Below are 14,447 nucleotides of genomic sequence, written 5' to 3' on the forward strand. Positions count from 1 at the left end.
AGACTGGGCCTAATTTGGATGTATCGATGTTATTTTGCTATGCAGACCATGTGCTGACGCTTCGTCGTCGTTTGAAAATTCAAGAGGAGGTTGCGTTCCGAACTACCGTACCAAACGCAACCCCCCCCCCGTATATGGTTCCACGGCGCACAAAAGCCCAGTGGTGGTTAACGTGAAACAAGCAGAAAAAGTATAATTTACCCGAAATAATAAGACGCGCGCGGTTGTAAATATTGCGGCTTCTCTCAAGAACGCAAACCCGATAATGCGTAGACTGGTTCCCTGTCGTGTGCCGGTAACCAGTCTACGGTGCCTCCTTTTTCAAACGGGTTTCAAACCTGAAATGAGATTTTTTATAGGGCCTTTGTAAATGTTAGCAATTTATTCAGGGTTTTGTGATGAATATACCTTCTATTTCGTTTCTTTCATAGAATTTGTTTGTAGAAATATTAGACTGGTTGCCGGTCTCTACCGTCTGACTGCGAATGCAGGTGGCGCAGAATTTGACAGGCGACCAGTCTATAGAAATATATGTCATCATCAATTTTGATTCGCGCGACTTCGCAAGGTCGTCAATATCGGGGATTCCCTAAAAATGCGGGAATACCCCTCAGCTTAAAAGAAAGCGAACGAAATGGCGACCACAAAGTCAGATTTCCTGACAGTAAAGAAGAAATTAAAGGACTGGGAAAATAAATTCTCTTTAGAAAATAAAGTTAAACCAAGAAAAGTATGAAAAACATCGATTTTAAAACCGGTTTTTGATTCCATCTTTAGATTTGTAGTACTTAGTAGTAGTACTGTTGTAGAAATCGCTCCTTTTTCAGCTACTTACTACTACCCCTCACTGTTGTCAAAACCCCCTGTCCATCATCTTCTCAGACCCTGTCCCTTAATCTGTCTCTCAGTCTCATCTGACCTGCCCTCAGTCACGTTGTCTACCCACACCCTGCATCACCACACTACTCTCCGCATTGCTGCAGCTGTAACCCTCTCACATTTACTGTTTTCATTTTATTCAGGAGGACATAAAAAATGCACCAACAGATATAAAAGGTGTGTACCATTATGTATTTGTAGGGTATATATTAGGGAGGGGTGATATTGGCAGCATAGAGGGTGTCATCAGGAGTGGGGCGGCGAGAGGGGGGGGGTGGGGGATATAAAGAGAGAGGAGAGTGTTTAATGTGTTTTGATGTTATTTTGTTGTAGATTTGTACCGTCGTTTTAATGAGTTAAAGAAATCTCATGAACAAATACAGCAAAAACAGCAGGTACAACAAACCTGGGTCTAATGAGAGGTCACTAACCTCCTCCTGGGTCTAATGAGGAGAGGTCAATGACCTCCTCCTGGGTCTAATGAGAGGTCACTGACCTCCCCTTGGGTCTAATGAGGAGAGGTCACTGATCTCCTGGGTCTAATGAGGAGAGGTCACTGACCTCCTCCTGGTTCTAAATTGAAATAATTTTGATTTATATTTTAGGATGATTTGTGGAATTCAGCGAATCAAAAACAATCTCCAGTCACAGCCACAGGAGCAGCTCACACAGGAGCAGCAGCTCGAGGAGCAGCTCGAGGAGCAGCTCGAGGAGCAGCTCGAGGAGCAGCAGCTGCAGCTTCATTCTCTGAAAAACTACGCAAAAATCTCATGAAAGTATCACTGGCTAATTCTACTGGGAAGGTGTGATATTTTTACAATCCAGGGGCCAGTTGCACAGTTGTGACTTAAGTCCAAAAGTGGTCTTAAATCTTGAGACTGGTCTTAAGTTGTTAGATTGGCTATAGAACTAAGTTGGTCTTAGACTGGTCTTAAGTCTAAGCCATGACTATGGAACCAGCCACAGGGGTCGGTTGCATAGTCAGGGCTTAGACTTAAGACCAACTTAGTTCTAACCCTAGGACCAATCTAAAGATTTAAGACCACTTTTGGTCTTAAGTCTTGATTATGTAACCGGCCCCAGAGGTCTCTAGTGTGGTGGTGATGGTTTGAATAAAATGATCTCTTGTTTTTTTTCAGATAAAGAAAACTTGCATGAAATTATCGAAAAAAGAGAATGAGGAGAATAAAGATGAAATGGAGAATGATTTCGCTGCAGAGGCAACACTGAAAAGTAATGATGATATTTTTAAGAAAGCTCTAAGTTTAAGTAAAAAGACTGAAATCCATCAAAAAATTGCAACTCAAGAGAAAGATGTGATCAGTTACAAACGCAATGAGGCTGATCAACTTTTAAAAACTATTCAAATTATTTCTGGTAATAAAACAGAAGTTTGTGTTCCGAGCAGTTTAACACAACACTGTGACATACAACTTATACCACCGCAAACTGAGAGTACACGAGTACCACCGCAAACTGAGAGTACACGAGTACCACCGCAAACTGAGAGTACACGAGTACCACCGCAAACTGAGAGTACACGAGTACCACAGCAAACTGAGAGTACACGAGTACCACAGCAAACTGAGAGTACACGAGTACCACAGCAAACTGAGAGTACACGAGTACCACCGCAAACTGAGAGTACACGAGTACCACAGCAAACTGAGAGTACACGAGTACCACAGCAAACTGAGAGTACACGAGTACCACAGCAAACTGAGAGTACACGAGTACCACCGCAAACTGAGAGTACACGAGTACCACAGCAAACTGAGAGTACACGAGTACCACCGCAAACTGAGAGTACACGAGTACCACAGCAAACTGAGAGTACACGAGTACCACCGCAAACTGAGAGTACACGAGTACCACAGCAAACTGACAGAGTACCACCGCAAAGTGAGAGTTTAAGTGAATCTAAAAGTACAATCAGTGAAATTCTGTCCATTGAATCAAGCCAACCAGGAAATTGTCATACTAATTATGAAATAAATCAGTTAAAAACACAGGTAGATGATTACGACGTTCCTGATGGATTCTGGGAAGATGAATTCCCAGCCGCGAGTTCAGAAAATAAACAGAAAACTTTCCTGGCAGAACAGCTCATAAACAGCATGAAACTAGATACTAAAACTGACAATGAGAGGAAGGAGGAAAGCTTTATTAAACGTGGTCAGAGAAAGAGGAAAGCTGTGAGTGGAAGTAAAGAGGAAAGAGTTCAGAAAAGACAACGGAAGAGAACGTTAGATGAAAGTGAAGATGATCAACAGGAAGTTGTCTGGAATAATGAGGTAAAATTGTCATTTGTATTTTCAGATTTTTCATCCATTGTTGGTAATTAATCAATAACTCTTTGCTGCTGCTGCTGCTGCTGCTGCTATTTACAGGAGATGGAATATGAAACGGAGGAGGAGTCATTAGCTGTCAATCATATTGATTCATCTGCCAATCAAATGACTTCATCAAATACAAGCAGAAAATCGAACAATAAAAAGTCAGTATTTGTTGACATTTTATTTGATTTCAGGTTTTAGTTGTTTTAATAAGTTGTTTATTTTAGGATGAATGATAATTTTGTGCGTTTAAATATGAAACTGAAAACGTATCGAAGGAAAGGTCAATCAATAACTGGATCGAAATATAAACGACAACAATGGAAGAATCGTATGAAAGCAAGAAGTAATGATTTCGGTCGCGATAAATGTTTTAAATGCGGTGAATCGGGACATTGGGCGAATAAATGTACGAATCAACGTAAAAAACAGAAAGAGGAAGATGAGGAGGATTTAGAGAATGAACAGCCGTTTAAAGATGAAGATTTCCTTTCATTAAGAGATACTGCTTTAATGGTCGCAGGAGTTCAATCTGCTTCAGGATCAGGAGTTCAAACAACTACTGGAGCTACATCAGGAGTTCAATCAGGTAATTCTTTATTTGTGATGAAAAAAATTATTAAAAAATTGGATTAATTTTTGAATTCATTAGAAATTGATTTTACCAGAAGAAAACAAAAAACCAGGGACTGATGCGGAATCAGCTGATGTGGAACCTTCTGTTGTGGAACCTGCTGTTGTGGAACGAGGTGATGTGGAACTGGATGAAGATGACATTGAAGATTATATTATTAGAACAAAGTTCATAAATCAGAAACCACCGGAGCCTGTAAAACCACTTTATCCACTTAATGAGCTCGGAGAAATACAAGGTACAATTTACATCATCACTTAACTAATTACAATGTTATTCAACTAGATTCGATGTAATTTAACTAGATTCGATGTAATTTAACTAGATTCGATGTAATTTAACTATTTTCAGTTCCTATGAAAGAAGTGAAGCGAGTATTGAATCAGTTTGGATTTGATTCATTCCGTCCCGGTCAGGAAGAGGCAGTTAAGAGAATCCTATCAGGTTTATCCACCCTCGTTGTTTTATCCACTGGAGCGGGTAAATCACTGTGTTATCAGTTACCCGCCTACATGTACGCCACCTATACACAATCTATTACACTAGTCATTTCACCACTAGTTTCATTGATGGAGGATCAGGTAATTCACCTGCACGCCACCTGGTGGTCGACATTCATATTCATATATTTGATTCTTATATGTATGTTTATATATACTATAGGTGACAGGTCTGCCCCCTGGTGTTAACGGCGCGTGTTTACACACTAATATGACTCCCGCTCAACGTGAGAAAGTAGTGAATAATCTAAAAGAAGGAAATATCCATTTTTTACTGTTATCCCCGGAGGCGCTAGTCGGAGGAGGAAGTCGTAGTTCTGGATGTTTACCTCCGTTCTCTCAGTTACCTCCGATTGCATTCGCTTGTATCGATGAAGCTCATTGCGTGTCTGAATGGTCGCATCATTTCCGTCCGTCTTATCTAAGAGTGTGTCGGGTAATTACTTACACAACGGTTCCACAGTTCCACAGTTTTCCACTCTTCTCTTTCTAATGTATTATTATATTACAGGTATTGAAGGAAAGATTAGGCGTGAATTGTATTCTAGGATTAACTGCTACTGCTACGTTAACTACCGCCGCTAGTGTCGCTCAACATTTAGGAATAGTTAATTATGAACGGTCTATGATTCGAGGGGCTCCGGTTCCGTTAAATCTGACTCTATCGGTTTCTAGAGACGAGGATAAAGAACAGGTAACTACACCATCACATCTTTAACTGTTACTAGGGTCGTGGTCAGATTTATAAATAGTGTTTATTTATTACAGGCTTTATTAAATCTGTTACAAGGTGAAAGATTTACGTCATGTGACTCAATAATTATATATTGTACACGAAGAGAACAGACGGAGCGCCTAGCAACCGTTATTAGAACGTGTTTAAAAGATCTTCCATCTACACAGAAAGAAATGGACGTTAAAACTAAAACCAAAACTAAGAACAAGAAAAGTAAGAATAATAGTGAATTTACACTGATTCACCGCTGCTGCTGCTGCTGCTGTTGTAGGTAGCTGCTGCTGCTGCTATAGGTAGCTGTAATGTTTGTATTGTTTTATATAATCAGGTAAAGGTGACTGGTACGCTGAGAGTTATCACGCTGGAATGCCAGCCCCTCGCAGACGACGCATTCAAAATTCATTCATGTCCGGTAAATTACGTATCGTCGTGGCAACAGTAGCGTTTGGAATGGGTTTAGATAAACCGGATGTTCGAGCCGTTATTCATTACAACATGCCGAAAAGTTTTGAAAGTTACGTTCAAGAGATCGGTCGCGCCGGTCGTGATGGTAACACTTCTCATTGTCACGTATTCTTAGATCCGCAGGTAATTATTGATTCGAGTCTCTACGGTATTAAACTGATTGCGATGTTATTAAACTGATTGTGAGATTGTGATTGTTATTTATAGGGTGATGATATGTGTGAATTGAAGCGTCATACATATGCTAACACTGTCGATAGATACACGATTAAAAAACTACTGAAACACGTTTTTCCACCTTGTTCCTGCCATCGCAAACATTCTACTGCCGATACTGAAAGGTCGTGTCAAGGTCATGAAAGAGCTATACCTATTGATAAAACAGTTCAACAGTTAGATATGAAATCAGAAGGTGAATAAGAATCTATCTTCAGTATGCTGTTGTGTTATTTTAGAAGTTTTACGGTATAATCGTTTGATTTATTAGGTATCAGTACGCTGTTGTGTTATTTTAGAAGTTTTACGGTATAATCGTTTGATTTATTAGGTATCAGTACGCTGTTGTGTTATTTAGAATTACATTCTAAACAATGGATCGATAATCTACAACCTGTTTACGGTATTTGTTCTTTAAAGTGTTACGGAGGAGTTCAACTTTTCCGTCAAATCGCTAAAAAGGTTTGTTATCAAAATATATCACTGTTGTCTTTATGAATGTGAGTATGTATATATGAGACTGTAGTCGCCCCCTGGTGTTGTATATTTGTAGTGTCCCCCGGTTGCTGCGGCGATAGCTATAGATAAGAAACGAGGAGTCAGCCACGTTAAGAGCAGCGGAATAGAATTTGAAGTGGTTCGAGTCAGTGATAAAATGGGTTGGGATTCAGGATTAGTGAAACGACAACTGAAAAACTTACAGTGGAATCAAACTGGTAAAATATCCATCAATATTCATCAATATCCATCAATATTGGTGAATATCTTTCAATATCCATCGATATTCATCAGTATTCATAAATATTCTTTGATATTGATGAATATCTTTCGATATTAATCAATATCCTTCAATATCTACTGATACTAGTTTTGAAGTGGTTGTTATAACAAAAACTGGTATAATGATTAATTGGATAAAACCAATTTTATCTCAAGACAATTAATTATCTTCATACCAGATATAACGAGTAACCCTGACCCTAACGAGTAACCCTAACTCTAAAGAGTAACCCTAACGAGTAACCCTGATCCTAACGAGTAACCCTGACCCTAACGAGTAACCCTGACCCCAACGAGCTATCATCCGACATAACAAACTATGTAGTGTAATAGTGGTTTAACAACTTTGTATTTTATAGAATCTGGATATCGTAAAAGTGGAGTGATAGTTGAATTCACTGATCTCAGCTATCACCTACGTTCACCGGGAGATTTAAACGATGATGAGTTAGATGAAATATTACAGTTTCTCGACGGTCGAGTTCAAATGCAAGAAAAAACTGAAATCGATCAATTACAAAAAATACACGCAGCGTTCAAAAGGTATTTTGACTCACCTGCAGCAGGTCGCTTCATATTTATCTCCTCACATGTCGCAGGTCGCTTCATCTTTACCTCCTCACATGCCGCAGGTCGCTTCATCTTTACTGAAATAATGAAATGAATTGTATTTTACAGCATTTCATTTAAGAATTATTGGTTGTGTTCGGAAGATGTTGATATAAGTCGAAGCGATAAATTAAAACAGATTCTCATCGAATATTTCGAGAAACAGCCGGATATCGATATTTCACAAATCACTAAATTATCATTCGCTCGAGAAATTGATGATTCACAACATACAAATATTTTAGATGAAAAGGTAATAATAATTTCAACCAGCAGCAGCAGCAGCAGCAGCAGCAGCAGCAGTGAACGATTCAGTATAATTAAAACGGTTGTATTTATGTATTTCAGGTTGAATGTTGTAATGAATCTCAGATTCGTGCTGATATTCGAGGATTTATAAACCTATATTCGAATGATCACACATTTACTGGCAGGTCAATCGCTCGGATATTTCATGGAATCGCTAGTCCGTGTTTCCCTGCTGAAATCTGGGGTCGCGTTCGTCGCTATTGGAGATCACATCTCAACACTGACTTCAATATTCTCCGTAAAATCGCCACTCAGGAATGTGTTCGAATGAAATAATCTCCACTTCAGGAATGTGACGTTTAAATTCATTACTATTTATATTCATGAAAGAAGTTTGCAATAAATATACTATCATATTGTTCCTTAGCTACATGTGTCTATGTCATGTTATTCTATAAGTCAACTCACATTCAGCGAGAAGTGGCTGGTCATGTGGTCCACCTAGGGTTACGAGTAATGGCTGTTGCCCCACCGAGGGTTAGAGTTACGGCAACTGTTGTGTCACTAATTTCCGATATCTATTTCATAATACAGACCTGCAACCTTTCAGTAAATCATTCCTCCAATATTTGATAATTTGCAGTTAATGATATGTTCAGTCAGATGTCAACAGAGATATCTGTGGCAAATGAATAGGAGAAACAATTATTTACACTTCAAACTAATAGAATAAACAATATATATGTAGGAAATGTTAAGTTTATTGATTATATTTCATCCAATCATTGTTCTTTTTCTTCCTCTCATTCGAACTTCATTGAGTTTTTTAATGACTTCATTTGCAGTTTGAGGATTATATGAGATATAACTGTTTAAAATACAATCGAATATTTCTTCAGTGTTTGGATGAGTGCTTAAAAATGCACGTTCTAATACGTATAAATCGACACCTTTATCTTCTGTTAGATTTTCAATATAACTCAAACCAAAATCTATAAATACTACATCGATATTATTAGACTTGAGTAAAATGTTTGATGTTGTAAGATCTCCGTGAATGATGTTGTTTTCGTGCATTTTCGCGATATTTCGTCCTATATTTTCTGCGATTGGTTTCAGTTTATCGATAAATTGCGGCGACTTCAACTGTTTTCGTATAAAATCTCGAACTGTCATCGAATCCGAGATGAATTCCATATAAATCTTGTAAGATTGAAGATCGACCAAGTATAAAGCCGGCGTGGGAATACCTGCAATAATCACATCGGTTACAAGATGTAAATATAAAAAACACGACTGATTGAAGAGTTTAATTTACCGTGAGCTCTGCATCTCATCATTGATCTAATTTCTGATCTAGTTCGAGTTAAAGTTAAAGTTTTATCCAACGTTGGATGTCGATACGTTTTAGAAAATCTTTCTTTGATTATCACGGCATTCCCATAGAATGAACCGGAGTAAATCTTAGCTTCGGCTCCTTGTTTCATCAATACACCACCGGTAACCTGCTGCTGCTGCTGCTGCTGCTGTACTGAACACATCTCTTCTAGCTGCTGCTGCTGCTGCTGTTAGAAATATGAAGACATAGTGTGAGTGGAACACTTCCGGGCCGTCACTTTCACAGGCTGAAGGGACACATTTAGGGCCTAGTTCAAGTTTTATCCAGATGTTGATGTTATAGAAAATCTTCCTTAAACTCAGTCTGCTTACGAGCAGTAGATAGAAAGATGGATGTTTCAACAAAACAGATCAATAAAGTTTAAATTGAATTGAACATAACTTTTAGGCTTAACTGGGTCACGGGCAGCTGGGTTTGCGGAATATTACACATATTCTGCATCTATAAGTGCGTATTTTAGATAAGGTCTCATTGTCTCTATATTACGCATCAATTCATACCTAGAAGTTTGTTAAAAACCGCGGTGTTAATGGGTAGAATTTCTGAATTGCATTGAATTGAATCAGGAAGTAGGATTTCAGTCGATTGTAAACCGAACGCAGATATATCCCTACATCGACGGTAAACAGTCACATTAATATCCATGCACTGCTATATAGATCCACACGTTCTGTATAATATTCACAAACAAATGTTCTCCGTTTACCATAATTTATTTTCTCTATTCTTTCGATTTTGATTTATTTATTTGCTTGTTGCTGTAAATATTTTATGTTTTCTATTTAAATTGAATTGAATTTACAATATGGCGACTGCTATGCATTTTGCGGGTGACTCCGCATCGAACACTGTGAAATACGTTCAATTAGCTGATTTTTCCATACATTATCAACCTTTTGATGTCGATTCTCAAAAGGTTTGAACCATATTTTATTTTTCTCTTAAATCGTTTTTCAGTAAAAAGTGAAAAAACGATGTTTAAACTTCGATATTGAGAAGTCGTGTTATTTAGCGACTGAAACCGATTGATAATTGTACTGGTATAATGTTATTGTAGGTACTACTCGGTTTAGAAGAGCTCGGGTTACTGTGTGGTCATATGAATATTATACACGGTTGGAGTCGCTATGATTGTGATTATTTGAGTTTTGTAACTGATGGTAAAATTCCCGTGTTATTTGACGGAGCTCATCTTATATCAGATACTCAAACTATTCTACATCACATTGATAATACTGCAGCTGCCTGTAATAGTGCAGGTACTGAAATACGGGTGTCTGTGATGTCATAGGGGGATTGTGGAGGTGACCGACATTTCTGTATTTATTTTCTATATTTCAGAGGCAAGCTATCAACAGCAGCAACAGCAGATACAGCAGGTGCAGCGTAGATTATTTCCAGAAAGTCACACAATCGAAGGTCAAAGAGTGAAACATTTCACTGAATTATTAGAGAATATTTCATTAGAATTAATACAATATGGATCAATAAAACACCCTTCAGCAGGTGCGCAATCAGGTGCAGAACGAAAGCAGCTGCGTAGACTGATGTCAAACTGTGCATTTAAAAAAATCAAAGGTTTGTTTCTCCCTAAATTATCAATTGGTGATTCGTAAATAATCAGTAAATCTTAACGAATTCTGTATAATTAGTGTTTATTTTTATTTCAGGTTTTTACGACAATCGACGACAGAAATTAGAATTTTATCGCGAAAAGAATCCGGAATTTGAACAAATTTACGAAAAACTCATTAAAAACGTGAAAAAAATCAACGGCGATTGCGAAAATTGTGATAAACTTTTAAAACATCTAGAAATTCTACAAAAAGTTTTCGATGAAATAGAAAAGGAATTACAACATAGACAAAAAGGTTTGTTTTGAGAATCAGGTTTAATGAATCCCTAACCCTGTATTCACTTGCCAGAACTAGTCAACAACGCATCTGATTGGCTTAATACATAGACTGGTGGGCGCTGAGTGGCAACCTGTCTGCCCGAGAAATCTTGTGCGGTGTAATGGACCAATGAAAGGCGTGTTGGTGTGAGCAATGAAGAACCGGCACACACCAGCTATCCCATCAGATGGCGCCACTGAGATCCCCAGAACTCTGAGCTGTAGAACTGTTATTGATGATTATTGATTGATATTTTTTTGTAGAGTTTGAAGATCGTGAATTTTGGTTAATCACTGGTTTTATCACAAACGCTGATTTATCTCTTGCCGTTGTTTTATCAACTCTTCATTTATTCGGATTTTCATCGAATTTTTGGTCGCGGGAAAAACGACCGTTTCTGAATAGATATTTCAACAAGGTACGAATTCAATTCTTCTCCCTCCTCCTTCTTTTCATCAGACAATAACTAAAAACTGTTTTGTATGTTTGTATATTTTCTAGTTGTATAAACGCAGGTCGTTCTATAACTCATGTATTTGGCCTTATACTCGTCGCGGTGCTGTTCTGATGTTTATACGGAGAAGGCCGACTATTGTTATTTCATTGTTTACTGGTTTCACTATTCTATCTACTATCGCTATTACTTATTTATGGTATTATTCTAGTTGAGATTCATAGAAACTGTAGACTTGTATCTAGTCATTTGATACTCACTTGCCAGTGTAGTTTTTAATATATATTATGAACAATTTTATGTACGAATAAAGATGGGTCAATAGTTGAATGTTTTATCTGATGTTTCTCTCCATCCCGGAAGACACCCCCTGTAATAAACCATCAGCTCCCATCCCGGAAGACACCCGTAGCTGTAGACACCTCCTGTAATAAACCATCAGCTAGATCCCGGAAGACACCCCCTGTAATAAACCATCAGCTCCCATCCCGGAAGACACCCGTAGCTGTAGACACCTCCTGTAATAAACCATCAGCTCCATCCCGGAAGACACCCGTAGCTGTAGACACCCCCAGTTATAAACCATCAGCTCCATCCCGGAAGACACCCGTAGCTGTAGACACCCCCAGTTATAAACCATCAGCTCCATCCCGGAAGACACCCGTAGCTGTAGACACCCCCTGTAATAAACCATCAGCTCCATCCCGGAAGACACCCGTAGCTGTAGACACCCCCAGTTATAAACCATCAGCTCCATCCCGGAAGACACCCGTAGCTGTAGACACCCCCAGTTATAAACCATCAGCTCCATCCCGGAAGACACCCGTAGCTGTAGACACCCCCTGTAATAAACCATCAGCTCCATCCCCGGCCGATACACATCCAGTCCTTTGAACAACTGTAGACAATAGAAATTGAAAAGTGAATTCCATTGAACCTTATATTTATTTTTATGAAATCCATTGTAAAATTACAAGTTACAGATTTTTATAAAGGCTTAAAAACATTCCAGAAATAGATTTCAGTATTTATAGAGTGATATAGCGAGAGGAGGAGGGGTGAACTAATAAAACACAACTTATTTAACCACAAACCAAAATCATCGAGACAAGAATTAGAATTATTTGATATGTTGATATCTGATGCCTAAATCACCGGGACGACCGGGAGATAGGTCGCAATAAAACCAAATGTGATATGTAATGAACCAATTACAAACAGCGATTAAAGCAGCGATCAATTTCTGAGGCATATTGTGAAAATATACAACCGTAGCAATTAACATTAATTCCCATAGTAACAATAACAACGTCAATATTATAAACAATATTCTGATATAAATAGTGAATTGATTGAATGAATCTTTGAGTACAATCAACTCTGACTCATTCAAATTCTTCATTTCTTTCTCTTCTTCAAATATAAAGTTTCTGATTTTGTCCCATTTTTTCAGCGGTTTTACTTCCTCTGATATTATCAATAAACAGTGAATCAGTAAAAATGTGTGTCCCGATAAATCGAAACCGAACCAGTTAAATTTACTTTTAACGCATAAAATCTTGTTGGTGATTTGTGTATTTGAGCACATTCCTGTGGCTTGTTCCACTTTATGAAATACGATTTGAGTCCAGAAATACCAGGACGCCGTTCCGACTAATAGTCTCGACAGATGACGCGTTATTTTGTAAACATTTCCGCAACAATAAACGAAACTGGTCAAATAGATGAAGATCGCTACTAGGATACTCGTCCAGCCCCAACTCAACTTCACGAAATACTGATTTAACGCGTTATTTTTATCGGAAAAGTAAGTTTTCGGGAATCGAAATACGTCGAATACAACTGAACCACAACAAACTAATATCAGATAAATTCCCAGTTTTACAGATGTTTCCATAAACAGCGACTTTTTGCATAAATAGAATATAAACATCGTAATAAAACTGTAAATATTCCACGGTTCTGCTCCGCCTACAATACGCTTTTTCTTCTCTTCGTTTCCAGTCGCATTCTCGCGCTGATTTTCTCGTAAATTTGTCGATTTTCTCAAAGAAAACTTTCTCACGGGCCCAGACATTTTCGCCGCTAGTGCCACCTGCAATCAATACAATTCAAATTCAAATGACTTTATTGAACCTTTATGCAACAAAACATCATCGGGAGACGAGAAGATACACAATCTATCCGTGTATGATGATAACGAAAGAAATCCCACAATAACGAAGTTAAAACGAGAAACTTAAATATGTATATCAGGCTGAGAACTGAGAACAGGAGAATATTACAAGATATTTATAAAAGACCAAAAATAATAGAAACAGAGTGAGTGATTCAAATATTGAAAGGGGAATAGATTAACGTAATGACATAACAGCTGGAAAACAATGGTAAAGTAAGCAAAGACAAACTAAATATAGATTAAAGTAATGTATTAACAAAAGACACAAACTGAATTGATAAAAACGTAAGGACAAGCTAAGGGTTACTATCAGATGAAAACAACGAGGAGGAACATGAAAGGCGATAATCAGTGCGTGAGTGGAAACAACAAAGCAAACAATGGAGGGAATTAATATAACGGGGATACATCGATATCCTCGATATATCATATATCATCGATACGTATAAGTACTTAAGTTCACAATGAGGGAAATAGAAACTTTTTTAAATAGTTTATTGTTAATTGTTATTTTTTTTAATTAATTAATTGAGGGACTGTGTGTCAATTAATTAATTGGGGGACTGTGTTGCAATCACACTCGCCATCTGGTAATTACTGGGTTCGAACCCGGGACACCCCTGTAAATCCTCTATTCAGTATCAAGACCACTCTGAACCAATATCATTAATCAATGGGTTCGAACCAGGGACAGCCCTGTAAATCCTCCATTCAGCATCGACCATGAAAACTTTAGGTCTCCTCGGTGCACGGCATTTCGTTGGCCGGGGGTCAACTTGGACCCAGGCCCTCGGAGCCATCGGGCACGGTAGGACCTCGAAACTCGCTGGCCCCGTAGAACTCCTCGTATACTACGGGCAGGGGTAATTCAGAGGTTCCAAGTCGACCGGAAGCGCGCCAGTAGCCCTCGGAAATGGCTCCCTCGAGAGGTTTTTCTCGCCCGAAAAAATGACTAAGTCGATACATTTTTATAAAATTTGGCCTCGAACCGTTCTTAACGGGATTAAAAATGAAGTAAATCTATGCTGGAACGCGATAAAAATAGTTTCGTATCGATCGGATTTACCGGAAGCTATTTATAGCCGTTTGATTCCACTAACGAGATTGGCCTTGGGG

At 38.4% G+C, this 14,447-nt stretch overlaps 4 protein-coding genes across 6 annotated transcripts; 2 read left to right on the top strand and 2 right to left on the bottom strand.

Annotated features, from left to right (window-relative positions):
• The first annotated feature begins 597 nt into the window (after positions 1 to 597).
• Positions 598 to 7,791, top strand: LOC141914678 (ATP-dependent DNA helicase Q4-like). The gene is made up of 19 exons (XM_074805932.1): positions 598 to 730; positions 1,023 to 1,056; positions 1,213 to 1,274; positions 1,485 to 1,682; positions 2,019 to 3,173; positions 3,270 to 3,376; positions 3,443 to 3,804; positions 3,884 to 4,087; positions 4,201 to 4,430; positions 4,513 to 4,785; positions 4,861 to 5,043; positions 5,118 to 5,298; positions 5,414 to 5,673; positions 5,758 to 5,962; positions 6,098 to 6,228; positions 6,320 to 6,482; positions 6,906 to 7,089; positions 7,225 to 7,408; positions 7,504 to 7,791. The coding sequence occupies exons 1-19, from the start codon at positions 635 to 637 to the stop codon at positions 7,738 to 7,740; spliced, it is 4,449 nt and encodes a 1,482-aa protein (XP_074662033.1). The 5' UTR covers positions 598 to 634; the 3' UTR covers positions 7,741 to 7,791.
• A 365-nt stretch (positions 7,792 to 8,156) lies between these two features.
• LOC141914679 (EKC/KEOPS complex subunit TP53RK-like) lies at positions 8,157 to 9,371 on the bottom strand. 3 transcript variants are annotated; one of them, XM_074805936.1, is made up of 3 exons: positions 9,304 to 9,371; positions 8,723 to 8,963; positions 8,157 to 8,654 (listed from the first exon to the last, which is right to left on the bottom strand). In XM_074805936.1, the coding sequence occupies exons 2-3, from the start codon at positions 8,943 to 8,945 to the stop codon at positions 8,179 to 8,181; spliced, it is 699 nt and encodes a 232-aa protein (XP_074662037.1). In that variant the 5' UTR covers positions 8,946 to 8,963; positions 9,304 to 9,371; the 3' UTR covers positions 8,157 to 8,178. The 3 variants fall into 3 exon arrangements, with proteins under 3 accessions (XP_074662037.1, XP_074662034.1, XP_074662035.1); XM_074805933.1 differs by having other exon boundaries at positions 8,723 to 8,969; positions 9,304 to 9,369; XM_074805934.1 differs by having other exon boundaries at positions 8,723 to 8,966; positions 9,304 to 9,362.
• Positions 9,372 to 9,615: 244 nt separating this feature from the next.
• Positions 9,616 to 11,459, top strand: LOC141914681 (ganglioside-induced differentiation-associated protein 1-like). Its single transcript, XM_074805938.1, has 6 exons — positions 9,616 to 9,719; positions 9,861 to 10,062; positions 10,145 to 10,381; positions 10,474 to 10,674; positions 10,962 to 11,116; positions 11,200 to 11,459. Exons 1-6 carry the CDS (start codon positions 9,621 to 9,623, stop codon positions 11,365 to 11,367), a joined length of 1,062 nt encoding a protein of 353 aa, XP_074662039.1. The 5' UTR covers positions 9,616 to 9,620; the 3' UTR covers positions 11,368 to 11,459.
• A 619-nt stretch (positions 11,460 to 12,078) lies between these two features.
• On the bottom strand, positions 12,079 to 13,241 carry LOC141914680 (acyl-coenzyme A diphosphatase FITM2-like). Its single transcript, XM_074805937.1, has one exon. The coding sequence runs from the start codon at positions 13,227 to 13,229 to the stop codon at positions 12,273 to 12,275; it is 957 nt and encodes a 318-aa protein (XP_074662038.1). The 5' UTR covers positions 13,230 to 13,241; the 3' UTR covers positions 12,079 to 12,272.
• Between the last annotated feature and the right edge of the window lie 1,206 nt (positions 13,242 to 14,447).

Source organism: Tubulanus polymorphus, unplaced genomic scaffold (genome assembly GCF_964204645.1).
Source record: "Tubulanus polymorphus unplaced genomic scaffold, tnTubPoly1.2 scaffold_73, whole genome shotgun sequence".
Taxonomy (NCBI): Eukaryota; Metazoa; Nemertea; class Palaeonemertea; order Tubulaniformes; family Tubulanidae; genus Tubulanus; species Tubulanus polymorphus.